Source organism: Erinaceus europaeus, chromosome X (assembly GCF_950295315.1).
Source record: "Erinaceus europaeus chromosome X, mEriEur2.1, whole genome shotgun sequence".
NCBI lineage: Eukaryota > Metazoa > Chordata > Mammalia > Eulipotyphla > Erinaceidae > Erinaceus > Erinaceus europaeus.
Window position 1 is genome coordinate 76154024 of NC_080185.1, and position 17213 is coordinate 76171236.

The window sequence follows — 17213 nt, forward strand, 5'->3', positions numbered from 1 at the left end:
TGTGTTTTGGGGGGGTGGCTGGCAAGGCTAGGCTGAACCCCTTCCTGTGGGAGCCTCCTCGGGAACAGAAGGGGCCCTGGCTGCAGTGTGCCATGGTCCTTTCTTAGCATGCCACATCAACAATCTAACCAGTGTCCAGGATACAGTGCTATGAACGCTGCAGGGGGACAGCTTGTGCCCAATGTCCTAATCCATCCCTGGGGCCTCCCCGGGGAGCTCAAGAGTCTCTATTTCTACTGTTTAGCTCATGTTCCACCCCCTGTTCTAGTCACTCTGCTCCTCCAAATAACCCAGGATACTGGCAGGAGTCTCTACTTCTGTAGCTCAGATCCTATATAGCTCAAACTCCTTTTTCTGTCCTTCCGTCTCTCCCCACTTTCCCACCTGAATGGCAAAGTCGATGAGGCCACTGATGCTGAGGGAATACTCCATGAGGTCAAAGATGAACTGCACATGCTGCACCAGAGGCAAGTGGTATGACATGCCCAGGGCAAAGCTCGTGATCTGCTCCAGAACATTCCGGGAGACCTGATAAGGGCAGTGGGAGTGAGACTGGACTGGAGAGTGGTGGGAAGAACCAGGGAAGCTGGAAAGGATGGTGCTGGGAAGGGATGAAGGTGAACAGCTTTGCCTGCAGGGGGTGGGGAAGGAAGTGAGGGTGGGGAGATAAGGAGGCAAGAAAAACAGGATGGGAGGCCAGAATCTGGGAAAGGGACTTAGGACCACACCTGAGCTGTGACCTGGTGTTGGTCATAGTGTGAAAGGTGCTGGAATTTGGCAAAGATATCTTCAGCAGTGGGGAAGGCTTCAGGCCGGTTGCGTCTCCGCTTCTGTCCGTCCTCCCCACCTGAGGGGATAGTGGAAAGAGACCAGTCAGGACCAGGGAAGACACCTAGCTGATCAGGGGGTGGGGAGGGAGTATGGAGAAAAGGCTGCGGGAGGAGGGGAGGGTAGCGGGGAAGGAAGGAGGAAGAGAGGAAGAGAAGGAAAGAAGAGGGAAGAGGGGAAGGGAGGGCTGAGGAAGGGGTGGGGGGAGGGAGGGAAGGGAGAGTGAAGCAAAGGTTTCCAGGACCACAGACTATGTGGACCTGAGAGGAATACATACAGGGAGGTGCTAGGTTGAGGGGAAAGGGAGGGGGTGGGCAATACGGGGCTTACTGTGAGGTACCTAAGAATGTCAGGTCTCCAGGATTCAGAGGCACAATAGGAGCAAGCTGGTCTGTAGAGGGGGGGAATGAGGGGGGAAGTTTCAAAAGGACTAGAGCTCTCAGGAGACTCCAAGAGACAGGACATTGGGACATGTGACTGGGAGTTCCCTACCCTGGGAAGGGAAGACTGACTAGGGCGCTCTTGGGGGGCCAGGGTGGGGAGATCTGTTCAAGGTGCCTCAAACCCACCAGTTTCAGCTGTCCCCTTGCGATTCAGAACCTTCAGGATATCCTTGGTGATTTTCTTGATGGCATGGCGGGCATCATCACGCTGCTTTCCCACCCCAAACAGTACGACCAAGCGCTGGTTGCACTCATGGCTGCACGACTCCTCCTGCATCCCAGCAGCACCATCAGACGCTAATAAGCGCCTCATGGCCACCTCTCATAAGCATGCTCCACGCCCAAGCCCCGTCCCAATAGACTGCACCCTAAACACAACCAGTGCCAACCCCTCAGCACAGTCCTTGGGCAGAGATCTGGGCTCATGACAGATGGCCATGGCCATGAAGTGTTGACAGAACAGTACCTGGGGGATGGGAAAGTGGGTGGCATATTGCACGTGCCGAGGCTGATCATACAAGACCCCAAGGGTGCCTTCTATCTTCTCCTTAAGGGGGGGCTTCACCTCCTTGTCAACATCTGGTTTTTCAGGGGATGGGCTGCCCTTCCCTTCACAGGGCATGGTTGGAGAAAATAGCTAAGAAAAAAAAGGCAAGAGGATAGAACATTTAGACAAAGAGAAGGGGCGGAGGGGCACAGAGAGACCCCACCCACCCACCAAAGAAGCATCACAGAGCATCATAAAGAAGCATCATAAGAGTCTGGGTTCTTCTATTCCAGGATCCAACTTACTGAGAAATCAGGCTTCTCTATGTCCTCAAAGAGTACACTGGAATTAGGGTCGATGTCCATAGACTCTGAGAGCCCTGGATCCTGAGGACACAGAACATAAGAAAAGTTTTGGGCTGGGTGGTGGCACACCTGGTTGAGCACACATGTTACAATGTGCAAGGATCCAGGTTCGAGTCCCTGGTCCCCACCTGTAGAGGGGAAAACTTCACGAGTGGTGAAGCAGTGCTACAGGCGTCTGTCTCTCTTCCTCTCTATTCCCCCTTCCCTCTTGATTTCTGGCTGTCTCTATCCAATAAATAAATACAGATAATACTATTAAAAGATAATTAAAAAAGAAAGAAAGAAAAGTTGCTTTGGCTCCAGGGAGTTGCTTTAGCCCCAGGGAGTTGCTCCCCCCGGGGTCTAGAAAGAATGATGGGGGAGCTCGAGAGGAGGCCATATTAGGACAATTAGCCACTATGGGCCTGGTTCCTCTAGTTTTTTTTTTCCTCCGTCTGTCACCAGGGTTATAGATGGGGCTCTGTGCCAGTAATAGCTCTACCATTTCCAGTAGTCATTTTTTTTTCTTGATAGAGGTGAGAGGGAGAGAGATAGAAATAGAAACACCCTGTGGTCTGGGAGGTGGAACAGTAGATAAAGCATTGGACTCTCAAGCATGGGGTCCTGAGTTCAATCCCCAGTAGCACATGTATTAGAGTGATGTCTAGTTCTTTCTCTCCTCCTTTCTCATTAATAAATAAAATATTTTAAAAGAAGAAGAAGGAAGGAAGGAAGGAAGGAAGGAAGTAAAGAAAGAAAGGAAGGAAGAAAGAAAGAGAGAGAGAGACACCCAGTGTGGTCCAGTGGATAAAGCTTTGGACTCTCAAGCATGAGGTCCCGAGTTCAATTCCCAGCAGCACATGTACTATCATTTCTCATGGATAAATAAAATCTCAAAAAAAAAAAAAAAAAGGATTTGGGCAGTAGTGCAAGGACCAGCATAAGGATCCCAGTTCAAGCCCCCAGCTCCCCACCTGCAGAGGAGTCACTTGCCAAGCGGTGACACAGGTCTGCGGGTGTCTATCTTTCTCAAACCCTCTGTCTTCCCCTCCTCTCTCCATTTCTCTCTGTCCTATGCAACAACAACAACAATAACTACAATAAAACAAGAGCAACAAAAGGGAGTAAATAAATATTTAAAAAATAAACAATAAATTGCTTTATTTTGCAGGTGGGGACTGAGGACTTGAACCCAGGTCCTCCATATACTCCTTATCAGGTGAGCCACCACCTGGTTCTTTCCTTCATCTTTAAAGTAGGGATCATTTATTTTTAATTAAAAAGCAATTGGGGGAACACCACACATACACAGAATTTTTTAAATTTTATTTATTTATTTTCCCTTTTGTTGTCCTTGTTGTTTTTTATTGTTGTTGTGGTCACTGTTAGATAGGACAGAGAGAAATGGAGAGAGGAGAGGAAGACAGAGAGGGGGAGAGAAAGATAAGACGCCTGCAGACCTGCTTCACCACCTGTGAAGCAACTACCCTGTAGGTGGGGAGCTGGGGGCTCGAACTGGGATCTTTAGGCCAGTCCTTGTGCTTCACACCAGGTGCGGTTAACCCACTGCGCTACAGCCTGACTCCCACATAGACTTTTTTTAAAGATCAATTCCATAATGATTTTGCCTAGAATATATTCTTATATTCAGACCAGTCATGCAATCAAATGATGTTTATATATCATCTCCTTTGGCCTTAATAATTTTATGTTTACTTTCACAAAACTTGGTCTTTAACTTAGGGTTTAAATGGCCAAAATGATGTCTTTCCTTTTTCCTCTTTTTCTCAAGATACATGTTAAAATAAACAACTTAGCTCAATAATCTGTCACAAAAAAGGGAGACAGCACAATAATTATGCAAACAACTTTCATATATGAGGCTCTGAGGTCCCAGGTTCAATCCCTAGCACCAGTATACCTCAGTACTAACATAAGCCAGAGCTGAGCAGTGCTCTGGCAAAAAGAAAAAGAGGAAAAAGGAAAAGAAAAAGAAAAACCAGAGCTGTAGAGACAGCACAAAGGTTTTGTAAAGGACTTTTATGGCTGAGGCTTTGAGCCTCAATCCAGTGCTCTGGCGTGTCTGTGTCTGCGCCCCTCTATCTCTCCCCCCATCTCTCTCTCCCCCACTAAACAAATACAAGTAAACAAATATTTTAAAAATAAAATAAAATGGGTATTGTAGGTCCTCACTTTGAGACTCAAACTGAAGGGGAAAAATGATGTGACAGTATTTTGTACACCACAAAGCACTGAAGAAAGTCCTCCCTCATTATTAGGTAAAGGAGGCTAAGTGGTCATTGGGAGTGAGACAATGGGGCTGGCTATCAGAAGAAGCACAAACAGGAGCCCACTCACCTCCAGCTTGCTACTGCTACTGCCCTCCGCTTCCTTGCGATCTGGGTCGTCAACAGGGTCATCAAATGGGGAGGGAGGCCGAGGACCGGAGGCTCCAAAGGCAAGGTCCCCCCGGGAGATGAGGGTACAAGTATACATGTTGTGGGAGAAAACATCGTGTCGGATCAGTTCACAGAACAGCAGGACCAGATTAAAGAATTCCACCCGCTCACTCTCACTTCGAGGGTCCGCTAAACATGGAAGGAATGAAGAAAAAATAAAAATAAGATGAGTTAGGAAAGCATAGAAGAGTTGGCAGGCGAGGTATACCTAACGCATGATGCTCCTAGAGTGCCTGAGCTAGGCAGAGAAATGACCAAAACAACCACCACCCCTGAAACTTTTGAAGGTTGCTTAACCTGCCTCTTCTCTCACCCATCCCACCCCCCTCAGAGAGCAATGCGACCTATCTCTCTCTCTCTCTCTCTGGTATTTTTTACCAGAGCACTGCTCAGCTCTGGCTTATGGTGGGGGGGGTGGATTGAAGCTGGGACTATGGAGCCTAAGGCATGAGTCTCTTTGCATAACCATTATGCTATTTATCCCCATCTTCAATGCAATATCTCTATTACTATTTATATGGTCAAAATGCTGGGTCTGCTTGCTCCATTTTTTAATATCCTTTTTTTCCTAGTTAATTTGTTTATTTATTTATTTATTTTTACTGGTACACTGCTCAGCTTTGGCTTATGGTGGTGCAGGGAATTGAACCTGGGACCCTGAAGCCTCAGACAAGAGTTTTCTTTTTGCATAACCATTATGCTATTTCCCCTGTCTTTTGTTTTATTTCTCTACTCTGCTAAACTAATAATCTAAGAGCAGATTTATTTTGCATAGAGCTTCAGACAGAAATAAACACCAACAAGCTCTAAATTCTACTTTCTGGTGTCATACAGGTGACTGAATCTAGGCAGAGTCAACTTGAGGATGCTGGGGTTGCTTACTCAGCATGGGAGCCTGTGTATCCAGAAACTGCAGGAGAACATCCTGGAAAATGGGAGCACTAGGAGCAGACAGAGAGCCAGAGGCGATGGAACCCTTCTCATCTGCTGCTTCTGATTCTCCACAACGCTGTAAGAGGAGAGAACAAGAGGTAAGAGTGATGGAAGTTGGGCGGTAGTGCAGTGGGTTAAGCGCACATGGCACAAAGCGCAAGGACCAGCATAAGGATCCCGGTTCAAGCCCCTGGCTTTCCACCTGCAGGGGAGTCGCTTCACAGGCGGTGAAGCAGGTCTGCAGGTGTCTATCTTTCTCTCCCCTTCTGTCTTCCCCTCCTCTCTCCATTTCTCTCTGTCCTATCCAACGACATTAATCAACAATAATAACTACAACAATAAAACAACAAGGGAAACAAAAGGGAATAAATAAATATAAAAAAATTAAAAAAGAGGTAAGAGTGGTTTTCATCTGTTTCTATACTCCTGCATGTATAATTCTTGAACTACCATCTGTTTTTGTCCCCCACGCAAGCTTTTTACTTTCATTTTTACCTTTCTTTCCTTTTTTTTTTTTTTTAAAGATTTATTTATGAAAGAGAACAAAGCAGAGCATCATTCTGGCACATGTGATGCCAGGGATTGAACTCAGGACCTCATGTTTGAGAGTTCAATGTTTCACCCACAGTGCCACCTGTTTCCCATTTGACCTCCCTTTTCCTTACTACTTCCCAACTGAAAGTTGGATGGAGAGAGCACAGAGACACCAACACTGCTCTGCCACAGGGCTCAAACCTGGGTCCTTGCTCCTGCCACCCTGTCTCCATTCCTCTCTACTTTATGCTTTCAAGTTTTCCTACAGGCTCTCTACCACTATTTTATTTTATTTTATTTTTAAAAAAAATTTTTCATCTTTATTATTAGATAGAGGCAGCCAGAAATGGAGAGGGAAGGGGGTGATAGATAGGGAGAGAGACAGAGAGATACCTGCAGCTCTGCTTCACGACACTTGTGAAGCTTTTCCCCCTGCAGGTGGGGACCGGGGGCTCGAACCTGGGTCCCTGCACATTGTAACATGTGCACTCAACCAGGTGCACCACCACCTGGCCCCTCACTATTTTATTTTTTTCTCTTTCTTCCTTTCTTCCTTCCTTTGTTCCTTTTTTTTTTCCTACAGGGTTATTGAATCCACTGCTCCAGGAGGCTATTTTTTCCCTTTTATTGCCTTTGTTTTTTCGTTGTTGTGGTTATTATTATTGTTGTCGTTGTTGGATAGGACAGAGAAATGGAGAGGGGAGGGGAAGACAGAGAGGGGGAGAGAAAGATTAGACACCTGCGGACCTGCTTCACTGCTTGTGAAGCGACCCCCTTGCAGGTGGGGAGTCAGGGACTTAAACCGGGATCCTTACAACAGTCCTTGTGCCCATCCCCCTTGCCCAGTTGCATTATTTATCTTTGACTCCTGACCTCAGCCTCAATCTCTGCCTGTCTCTTCTCCAACAGCTTGGCTACCACCATAGCACGGTGCCGACCCGAACGCTTGCAGCTGACGGCCCATTCACACAGTAATGATACCACTGCATCGTCATCTGAAGAGATCTGGAGACCAAAAGAAGACAATCAGATCCGCTTGGGGGGGGTTGTGTGTGGATATGGGTGTGTGTGTGGATATGGGTGTGTGTGTGGATATGGGTGTGTGCGCGGATATGGGTGTGGGTGTGTGTGTGTACGTAGGTACGTACACACACACACGCACGCACGCAAGGACCAAGCTCTTAACCCTGATATCAATACCTCACCAAGTGTGCTTCCCAACCACGCTATTACTGTTATTCCTTCTGTGTCCCTTCTGACTTACCTCGTGTCCATCCTTGCTAGGCCCCAATCCAAAGATTCTATTACAAAGGGAGTCAAGAGAGTTGCTGAAGTCAGAGCGCTCAAAACTGTGGCTGTCCAGCACTTCCAAAGTGTGGAGCACCCGTCCAATGGTAAAGCCTAAGGAAGAAAAGTGGAAATGGTGGATGAACTAGAGGCCAACTAAACCTAGCTCCTAGGTTTACATGCCCTCACCATCCCTATCTTTCTTTTCTTTTTTGTCATTACTGGGGCTTCACCATTCTAGACCAACTTATTCAGATAGAAAGAGAGAGAGAGAGACCACAGCACCAAAGCTTCCCACAGTACATAGTACTCTCATGTTTTGTCCTGGGTTGTGCATATGGCAAAGTAGGTGCCCTCATAGGTGAGCTCCCTCACAGGCCCACCACCCCATCTTTCTCAAACATCCTTTCTACTTATTTGTCCTCTGACACCTACACCTACCTGCAGTTGCTTCCTGGCACTTGTCAAAAGACCAACGGACCTCAACTGCCTGTCCCCGTTCTTTGATCTGCTGCTCAATCTCCCGCAACTTTGCACGGACCTGCAATATTGAAAGAGATGGCTTTAAGAATGTACTAAGACAGGCCGGGTAGTGTCGCACCTGGTTGAGCGTACATGTTATAGTGCGCAAGGATGCAGGTTCGAGGCCCCTGTCCCTACCTGCAGGAAGAAAGCTTCATGAGTGGTGAAGCAGGACTATAGGTGTCTCTTTATCTCCCTCCCTCTCTATCACCCCCTTTCCTCTCAATTTCTGGCTATCTCTATCCAATAAATAAATAGAGATAATAAAAATTTTTTAAATGTACTAAGATAGGAGTTATGCGGTAGTGCAGCAGGTTAAGTGCAGGTGGCACAAAGCACAAGGACTGGTGTTAAGGATCCCAGTTCAAGACCCCGGCTCCCCACCTGCAGGGGAGTTGCTTCATAGGTGGTGAAGCAGGTCTGTAGGTGTCTATCTTTCTCTCCCCCTCTCTGTCTTCCCCTCCTCTCTCCATTTCTCTCTGTCCTATCCAACAATGATGGCAACAAGAATAACTACAACAATAAAACAAGGGCAACAAAAGGGAATAAATAAATAAATTTTTAAAATGTACTAAGACATATAAGAAGGCTCCAAGCTGAAAGAATAATATCAGAGTTCAATTTGCTATTTCCATTTTTCTTTCATTTTACTTATTTTAAATATTTATTTATTTACTTTTGTTGCCCTTTTTTATTGTTGTAGTTATTGTTGTTACTAATGTCACTGTTGGATAGGACAGAGAGAAATGGAGAGAGGAGGGGAAGACAGAGAGAGGGAGAGAAAGATAAGACACCTGCAGACCTGCTTCACCATCTGTGAAGTGACTCCCCTGCAGGTGGGGAGCCAGGGGCTTGAACTGGGATCCTTATGCTGGTCCCTGTACTTGACGCCACATGCGCTTAACCCGTTGAGTTACCGCCCGCCATTTTTTTGAGAGAGAGAGAGAGAGAGACCCCACAAATGCTCCCTTCAATACTGTGGGATCTGGGCTCAAACCTAGGTTTTGCACACAGAAAGCAGCAAACTATCCAAGTGAGCTATTTAGCCACTTTGCGACTGGGATTATCACTGAAGTTAGATATCTGCCACTCCCAGCAGTCTTTATTTTTATTTTTATCCCCTTTATTCTGAAAGAGACACAGAGAGAGAAACAGAGAGGGAGAGAAAGAGACATACCTGTGACACTGCTCTTTCACTCATGAAGCTTCCTCATTGCTACAACCCAGGCCCTTGAGCGTTGCAACATGTATACTCTACAGGGTGTGCCACTGTCTCAAACTTACTATTCCTATAATATACAATATAACCACACATCCCAACCTGGGGCTGCCAGGGTACCAGTCAGACTTACCTGCTGTGTGAAGGCACTGTTGCCTTCTGGCATGGGCAGATTGGAGGGGGCAATCGGCAGGTGGTCAAGTGGTGAGCCAGTCTTAATTCGGCTATCAGTCAGTGAGTAGTGCCAAACCAGGGCACTAGGACAACACAGGAGAATGGTCTGCCAGATAGGAATAGCTAAGTCAAACTCAGTCTCCATGGCTACTGCTTTAGAATCCCATTTTATAATCTTGAAGTATCAAATTCAAAGTCATTCTGAATCCTTGTGGTTGCCTCTCTCCAACTCTGAGTCCCATCCCTAATTCACTTTCCTGAAAGGTTTTGGAGCTATGGTTTGGTTCTAAAAGGGGACTAGTTAATGGACAAGGAACTGACATTCTATGCATGGAAACAACTGTCTCCAAGCAAGTATTTAGTGTCTACTTTTACCTCCAATCTACAATCACCATCACTGATCCCCTCGCCCACTCTCCAGGACAGACACCCACCTCTGTTCAGGATGCCTCTTAATCCTTCTTTGGGTCTAGTCAGGACATACCTGAAGAATACAGCTGAGGCCAAAAACGAGAGGCCGGTGTTGAGGACACATAAGCAGATCACTAAAGGGCGTGGAAGGTGTGCTGCTGGTTGGTGGCTGGGGGGCAGGAGTGGTGGGCAGTGTGCTTGTCGACTGAGCAGACATATGTGACGAGTGAGTGCTCATGCCATCGAGTTGCAGAGCCAGTCTCCGGGTACAGAAGTAGGCAAGGCGGCGGGAGAGGTATGCAGACTGAACAAATTCCCCAGAGTACTATGAAGACAGAATGTTCGAAACTCTCAGTTCTTTCCAAGGGGCATTACCTTCAATTTTTTTTTCTTTTTAATCATTCATGCCATTTATTTCATATGAGTCTATTTCATGAGAAAAAGAAAGAGATAGAGAGAGAGAGAGAGAGAGAGATGAAAGCCAAAGCCCCATTCCAGTGCATGGAGCAATGGAGCTTGAACCAGGAACCTCAGGCATGCAATCTTGTGCTTGAATAGTTGAGCTACCCAGCCCCAGCCACTGCCCTCATAAGCTTATGCCTCTTTAAATCGTCCTCTGACTTACTCCCCCAATACCAGATCCCAGGCCTTACTCGAAGAAGTAGGGGCAGTAGCAGTTTCAGCAATTCATCCTCTCCAGGGCGAATTTTCTCAAAGCACTCAAGTACCCAAGTGAGGAACTCATGTCTGTCCAACATTCCATCCTATGAGGACCAGGGTTGGGAACAGTATTAGTTTAGTCAAGGGACTACTGGAGATGAGGCAGATAAAGTAAATCAAAGGCAGGAGAACTACACAAGTAGAAGATCCATCTGAATCCAGTGGCCCCAGTGCCACATGTAATAGCCTACCTGAAACATGAACATGGCAAGCTTCTCATTGTAGTCCCACTGCCGGATTGCTAACTCTACATCATGGGGCAAGGGTCCTATGGTGGAACCACAGCCCCCGCTTCCTGCAGGCCCTGGCCTGTAGTATTCAGCCATCTTCTGTAGCTGTTCCCACAAGTACTTGGTGATGATCTGAGTCCATTCTAGAGGAAATATGGAATACAGATTTTTTTTTACAGCTCTGGCTCATGAGGGTGCTGGGGACTGAACCTGGGAGCTTAGAGCCTCAGGCATGAAAGTCTTTTTGCATAACCATTAGGCTATCTCCCTAGACCAAATAGGGACATTTTCCTATTGTCCCTCTGCTTAGGGACAGGACAACTCCCTTACCTCCACTCATTAGACTCCTAAATCCTATTTATCCTCTAATGCTTTAGTCAGATGCCACCTTTCTAAAAGTTGACCAAATATTCCCAAAAGGAAGCAATCTTTCTGTCCACTAAACATTTTAAAATTTTTGTTTTAGTTATTTATTTTGGATAGAGACAGAGAGAAATTGAGGTAACGGGGAGACAGACACTTGCAGCACTGCTTCACCACTCATAAAGCTTCCCCTTGCAGATGGAGACTGGGGGCTTCAACCAGGGTCCCTATACTTTGTAACATGTGCATCACCACCAGACCCCCCCCCCCCCCCCGTCCACTGACATTTCAAAGATCCTTCTGCCTTAGGCACTGCTTTCCATATTGAATGATGTGATTCATTCATCTGCACATATAATGCCTTGACATTCGAATTAGGCAATAATCATTCTAAGGGTTATACACTGGTCTTCTTTATAGCCTAGTACACACAAATAGGTTTGAATAGATACTCAAAATACATGCTGCAGGGAGTCCAGTGGTAGCGCAGTGGGTTAAGTGCACATGGCGCAAAGCACAAGGACCGGTATAAGGATCCCAGTTCGAGCTCCCGGCTCCCCACCTGCAGGGGAGTCCCTTCACAGGAGGTGAAGCAGGTCTGCAGGTGTCTTTCTCTCCTCCTCTGTCTTCCCCATCTCTATCCATTTCTCTCTGTCCTATCCAACAACGACAACAATAATAACTACAACAATAAAAAAAAAACAAGGGCAACAAAAGGGAATAAATAAATAAAATAAATTTAAAAAAATTAAAAAAAGAATAACTACAACAATAAAACAAGGACAACAAAAGGGAATAAAAAAACTTGCTGCATGCTAAGTAAGAGAACCCAGGAGAATAAAGATGTAGAAAGAAAAATTCAGGGTGGGGGTAGATAGCATAATGGTTATGCAAAGGGACTGTCATGCCTGAGACTCCAAATTCCCACATTCAATCCCTGTACTATCATAGCAGTGCTCTGGTAAAAAAGAGAAAGAGAGAGAGAGAGAAAGAAAGAAAGGGAGGGAGGCAGGTGGCGGTGCAGCTGGTTGAGCGCACCTATTACAATGTACAAGGACCTGGGTTCGAGCCCGTGGTCCCCACCTGTAGTGGGAAAGTTTTGTAACTGGTGAAGTAGTGTTGCAGGTATCTCTCGGTCTCTCTCCCTCCCCATCGCCCCTTTCCCTCTTGATTTCTGGCTGTCTCTACCCAATAAATAAATATATTTAAAAAAATAAGAAAGGGGAGGCAGTAGCACAACAGGTTAAATGCACGTGGCGCAAAGCGCAAGGACTGGCAGACTGGAGTAAGGATCCTGGTTCGAGGCCCCAGCTCCCCACCTGCAGAGGAAGTCGCTTCATAAGCGGTGAAACAGATCTGCAGGTGTCTATCTTTCTCTCCTCCTCTGTCTTCCTCTACTCTCTCCATTTCTCTGTCCTATCCAACAGCAAGAACAGCTATGACAATAATAACAACCACAACAAGGGCAACAACAAAATGAAGGCAACAAAGTGGGGAAAACAGCCTCCAGTAAGTGGATTAGTAGTGCTGGCATCAAGCCCCAGTGATAACCCTGGAGGCAAAAAAAATTTTTTTTAATAAAAAATAAGAAAGAAAAATTCAAAAGGTCTTTTGTCCCTCCTCTTTAAAATATATATTTTTTAATTTTTTTATATTTATTTTATTTATTTATTCCCTTTTGTTGCCCTTATTGTTTTATTGTTGTTGTCGTTGTTGGATAGGACAGAGAGAAATGGAGAGAGGGAGGGGAAGACAGAGAGGAGGAGAGAAAGATAGACACCTGCAGACCTGCTTCACCGCCTGTGAAGCGACTCCCCTGCAGGTGGGGAGCCAGGGTTCGAACCAGGATCCTTATGCCGGTCCTTGTGCTTTGCGCCACCTGCGCTTAGCCTGCTGCACTACAGCCCGACTCCCTAAAAGATATTTTATTACATAAAAGATACAGTTTCACATGAGAGAGCAAGGAGTCAAGGGGACACTGGCATATGTAGTTCTGTGCTCTCCCAGCTTAGCTAATGCCCCAGCAGGCCACCATCACTTCTTGAAGCCACCAGTGGTGATACACCTGGCATTACTTACCCATAAAGGGGTCAACATGTCTCTTCTTAACCTTGGTCTCAGTGAGGGCTGCATAGTAGGCACATGTCATCTTAATGAGCCAGGCAGCCCGCATCACAGGCACCGTATATTTGGCTAAGTACCCAAATACTTCTTCTTTCTTACCGAAAATGGGGACCTGGGTGGATATTGCAAATGATGAGAACCTCCTTTTGCCCCCTGAGAGTTGGCACCCCGTGTAACTTAATTTGGAAATAGGAGGGTAGTTGGCACCTATGATCCCACCACCACCACCATACACTCCGACACCCATACCTCCGCCCACACCCCTTGGCCTGAAGAAGAAACAGTACCTTACCTTTTTGGCTAGTTGTGTGAGTGGCTTGGTGCCAGCCAGGTCAGTGAACCAAGTGTTAATGGCAGTCTGGGATCGTGCAGTAACTGGCCAGAAGTTGTCTTTCTGGTTCACTTGGGCCTTCCTGCGACCAGTGTCAGGAAGGGTGTTACATCGTAACTTCTCTGCAATAATGCTGCTGAAGTTGGAACTTATCTAAGGGAAGAAAAGTATACCTCAGGGTGAAGAGAAGGGGCAGAGAGGTGGTTGTGCCCCTGTTGGGCAAATGTGAAGAAGGGCAATTTCAGCCATTTTGCCTGTCCCTGTATGTCTTTCCAACCACAGGACCTTGATCTTTCCCATATGTTCTTCCAGCTTTTCCCTTCAGCTTGGCAGGGTTGTCTCACCTTGGCAGGATTGAAGTTGACGTTCTTGGCACTGCCATGTTCATCCCCAGAGACAGCAGGCTGGTTATTGAAACCTTGTTTTACATTCAAGGCCGTCAGTTCATCCTGAGGCAGGAAAACGACATTTCAGGGTTTCCCCCTCCCCTTGCGGGGCGGGTGGTGACTGTGGGAGAGGAGGGCAGTCAAGTAGAAGGGAACAAGGGGCGGGGGAGAAAGGAAGGAGGACGATTCTGGGTGGAACAGCTTGTGCTTTCAAGCTGGGTCATTCTATTCATCTAGACCCCATCTTCGTTCCCACAGTCACCCAGATCCCCAATCACCTAGTGCTCACTCCACATCACTTTTCCCTTCCAAGCATCACCGAGCAGTCTTAGACAACTTTCTGAGCTGTGCATGTATAAAGGTGTGTGTGTGTGGGGGGTCCGCTTCCAGAGCGGTCCATACCTACATCGCTGCCTATTCCGGGCCAGGGACTCCCCCCACCCTGCCTGGGTCCGCCACGCCACCAGGTCCCACTCTCCCACAGCAAGCACTTTACTCTTCCCCCTTTCGGGACTTTCGCTCTCAGCAAACTGCTCCGCCCCGCCCCCCCCCCCCCCCAACAACCATCAGTGCTTCCTCTTGGGCTGATCGCCCGTCCCGAGCCCCTGGGAAGCCCCGATTTTTGAACGCACCTCCTTCTGTTTGGGATCTTGAGGGTACACATCGGGAGGGCCCAGCCGCGGCCGTTTCAGGGGCCGGTGTTCGTAGCTCAAGATCCCGAAGGCCGCCATCTTGCCCAGCCCGTAGCGCCAGAGGCGCCAGCCGGGCCAGGCTGGGGGGGGGGGACGGGGACCCACAGGGAGGAGGGAGCAGAAAAGGGGGCGGTGGTTTCGAGGACGGCAGCCGAGAGACAACAAGGGGGCACGTTAGAAAGTATCGAGGATAGCCGGAAAGTACCGAGGGAATCCGAGGCACGCCGGGAACCGTCGGAGCCAACCGACTGCAATGGGGGCGGGGCCTGGCCCGGCACTGGGCGGAGCTTGACGCCCTGCGAGGCTCGTCAGCGACCAGCTGTGAGCCCAGCGCGGGGCTGAAGGGGCTTCTGTACCTGGCCTGAGGGCCGGCCTAGCGCCTCAGCGCCAAGTGGCTTCTCTGCGCCTCGTTTGGTCCCTGGCCTGGGCTCGGTGTTCTCATGGCCCTTGGCTTGGTTAAGAACTCTGCCTCCCAACTTCCGCATCTGAAAAATGGGTGCGCTCACGCCTCCTCTAAGAATAGGTTTAGAGACTGTATACATAAGAAAAGACCTGATAAACCCCTGTTCCCTCGGGTCTTTAGGACATAGCTCAGAGGTTTGAACCCTTTGGGAACGACAGGCCTTTTGAAATACTGATGAAAGTGCTGAAGTTCCTTCTTCTCTGGAAAAAGGGACTTTTATGCGTGGGATCGCCTGATTTGTACCGCGCATGACTATCGCGCGGTACAAATGTTACTTTCTCCGGAGTCTTATTGACTCCCTGAAGTTTAATGTATCTCCTAAGTAGCCACGGACACCAACATAAAAACCTGACTAGATCGAGCAGAAGAGACACCTACGCGACTCAGATGTTTTGCAGATATGAGCTCTTTAATCGCACCCAAGAGTTAGAGATTATTATTGTCTCCTGTTGTGGATGGGAAAACTAACTTTTTTAAGAGTGAAATTCACTTGCCTGCTGATATATAGCAACTAAGTAACAGGGGAGTTGAATACTTAGACATTAGAACCAATACACATTTATGTACTTTCTAACCAGAACACTGCTGAGCTTATGGTGGTGCCAGAAATGGAAACTCGCACTACAGAGTCTGAGACATGACAGTTTTTTTGCATAACTATTGTGCTATCTTCTAGGTATTAGAACCAAACTTCCATCTATCATGTTACTTACAAAATTATAACAATAATACAGAGAACTCTGTACTCAAAGTAACAGTAAACAAAAAATAACACTAGCAATAATAAAATGCTATGGAATCACTGTATGAAGAGTAATGCTGACTGAGTAGAGAAGGACCACCTTAGAAGACCATATTTGGGGGACTCGGGTGGTAGTACAGCGGGTTAAGTGCACGTGGCACAAAGTGCAAGGACTGGTGTAAGAATCCCATTTCGAGTCCCAGCTCCCCACCTGCAGGGGAGACGCTTCACAAGTGGTGAAGCAGGTCTGCAGGTGTCTATCTTTCTCTCCCTCTCTCTGTCTCCCCCTCCTCTCTCCATTTCTCTCTGTCCTGTCCAACAACGACGACACAAACAACATAATAATAATAACTACAATAGTAAAACAATAAGGGCAACAAAAGAGAAAATAAATAAATAAATAAATATTGAGTGGTCTAGGAGGTGGTGCAGTGGATAAAGCACTGGATTCTAAAGCATGAGGTCCCGAGTTCAATCCCCAGCAACACATGTACAAGAGTGATGTCTGGTTCTTTCTCTCTCCTATCTCCTCATTAATAAATAAATTCTTTTAAAAATAAATAAGTAATATTTTTTCTTAAAAAAAGAAGAGCATATTTGGGCTAGGGAGATAGCATAAATGGCCATGCAAAAAAGATTTTTCATGCCTGAGACTCCAAAATCCCAGGCTCATTCCCCAGCACCACCAATTGCTGAGCTCAGCAATGCTGTTTTGTTTGTTTGTTTGTTTTGTTTTGTTTTTAAATTACATCTGAGCTAACTAGGAATTTTAACACATGGGAAATTAGGATGAGTTGGAGCTCTGTGCATGAGCACATATTAAAAGTTCAGTAGGAGCCAGGCAGTAGCAAACCTGGTTAAGCACACATATTGTAGTGTGGAAGAACCTGGGTTCAAGCCCCTGATCCCCACCTGCAGCGGGAAAACTTCATGAGTGGTGAAGCAGGCTGTCTTTTCCCCTCTCTAGCTCTCTTTCCCTGTTTCTAGCCAGTAATAAGTAAGAATATTTTTTTTAAGATCAAAAAAAAGAGAAGTGCTTTGCTATCTTAAAAAATGTTTAGTAAAAGTTAGTCAAATACACAATTTCTGTTTCTGCTTTCTCCGATCGGCTCTGTATTTTGTGGAAGATAAATCTGGCAACAGGAAGAAGGATGGATTAGAGAGCAGGGAGCATTTAGAAAGAGAGATCAATTAGAAGGCTCTAGTAATAATCATGACTGCAGGCTATGAAAGGCTGATTTAGCACAGTGACTGTGGTCATGGAAAGGAGGAGACTGCTGGGAGAAACACCACAGAAGTAAAGCTGATTAGATTCTCACTGTGTGAGAGAAGAAGGAATTAAAGATGACTCTGAGGTTTCAAGTCTGGGTGACTGAGAGGGTGATGATACCATACCATTAAGTGAGACAGGGAACACAGAAAAAGAAACATATTGGGGGTAGGGGGAAGATTAGGATTTTTAAGCTAATAATGTTGTTCCTCCATTCCCAGAATCTACTTCTAACTCAGACTTCCTCATAT

The 17213-nt window shown here is 46.8% G+C and overlaps 1 protein-coding gene across 7 annotated transcripts in view; it reads right to left on the reverse strand.

The window, feature by feature from the left end:
• The window catches only part of MED12 (mediator complex subunit 12), a 37117-nt gene extending 22392 nt beyond the window's left edge, over positions 1-14725 (reverse strand). For 4 of the 7 annotated variants that reach the window (XM_060183633.1, XM_060183632.1, XM_060183631.1 and 1 more), the window contains exons 1-19: positions 14428-14725; positions 13754-13858; positions 13371-13562; positions 13034-13190; positions 10553-10734; positions 10295-10405; positions 9715-9966; positions 9190-9336; positions 7757-7856; positions 7293-7429; positions 6902-7033; positions 5444-5570; positions 4461-4690; positions 2064-2144; positions 1738-1908; positions 1398-1542; positions 1169-1219; positions 729-847; positions 385-528 (exon numbers count right to left, since the gene is read on the reverse strand). In XM_060183633.1, the coding sequence (XP_060039616.1) occupies positions 385-528; positions 729-847; positions 1169-1219; positions 1398-1542; positions 1738-1908; positions 2064-2144; positions 4461-4690; positions 5444-5570; positions 6902-7033; positions 7293-7429; positions 7757-7856; positions 9190-9336; positions 9715-9966; positions 10295-10405; positions 10553-10734; positions 13034-13190; positions 13371-13562; positions 13754-13858; positions 14428-14526 (2682 nt within the window). In that variant the 5' untranslated portion in view covers positions 14527-14725. The remainder of the gene's footprint in view (positions 1-384; positions 529-728; positions 848-1168; positions 1220-1397; positions 1543-1737; positions 1909-2063; positions 2145-4460; positions 4691-5443; positions 5571-6901; positions 7034-7292; positions 7430-7756; positions 7857-9189; positions 9337-9714; positions 9967-10294; positions 10406-10552; positions 10735-13033; positions 13191-13370; positions 13563-13753; positions 13859-14427) is intronic. The other 3 variants (XM_007535949.3, XM_060183630.1, XM_060183629.1) reach the window with 1 other exon arrangement.
• Between the last annotated feature and the right edge of the window lie 2488 nt (positions 14726-17213).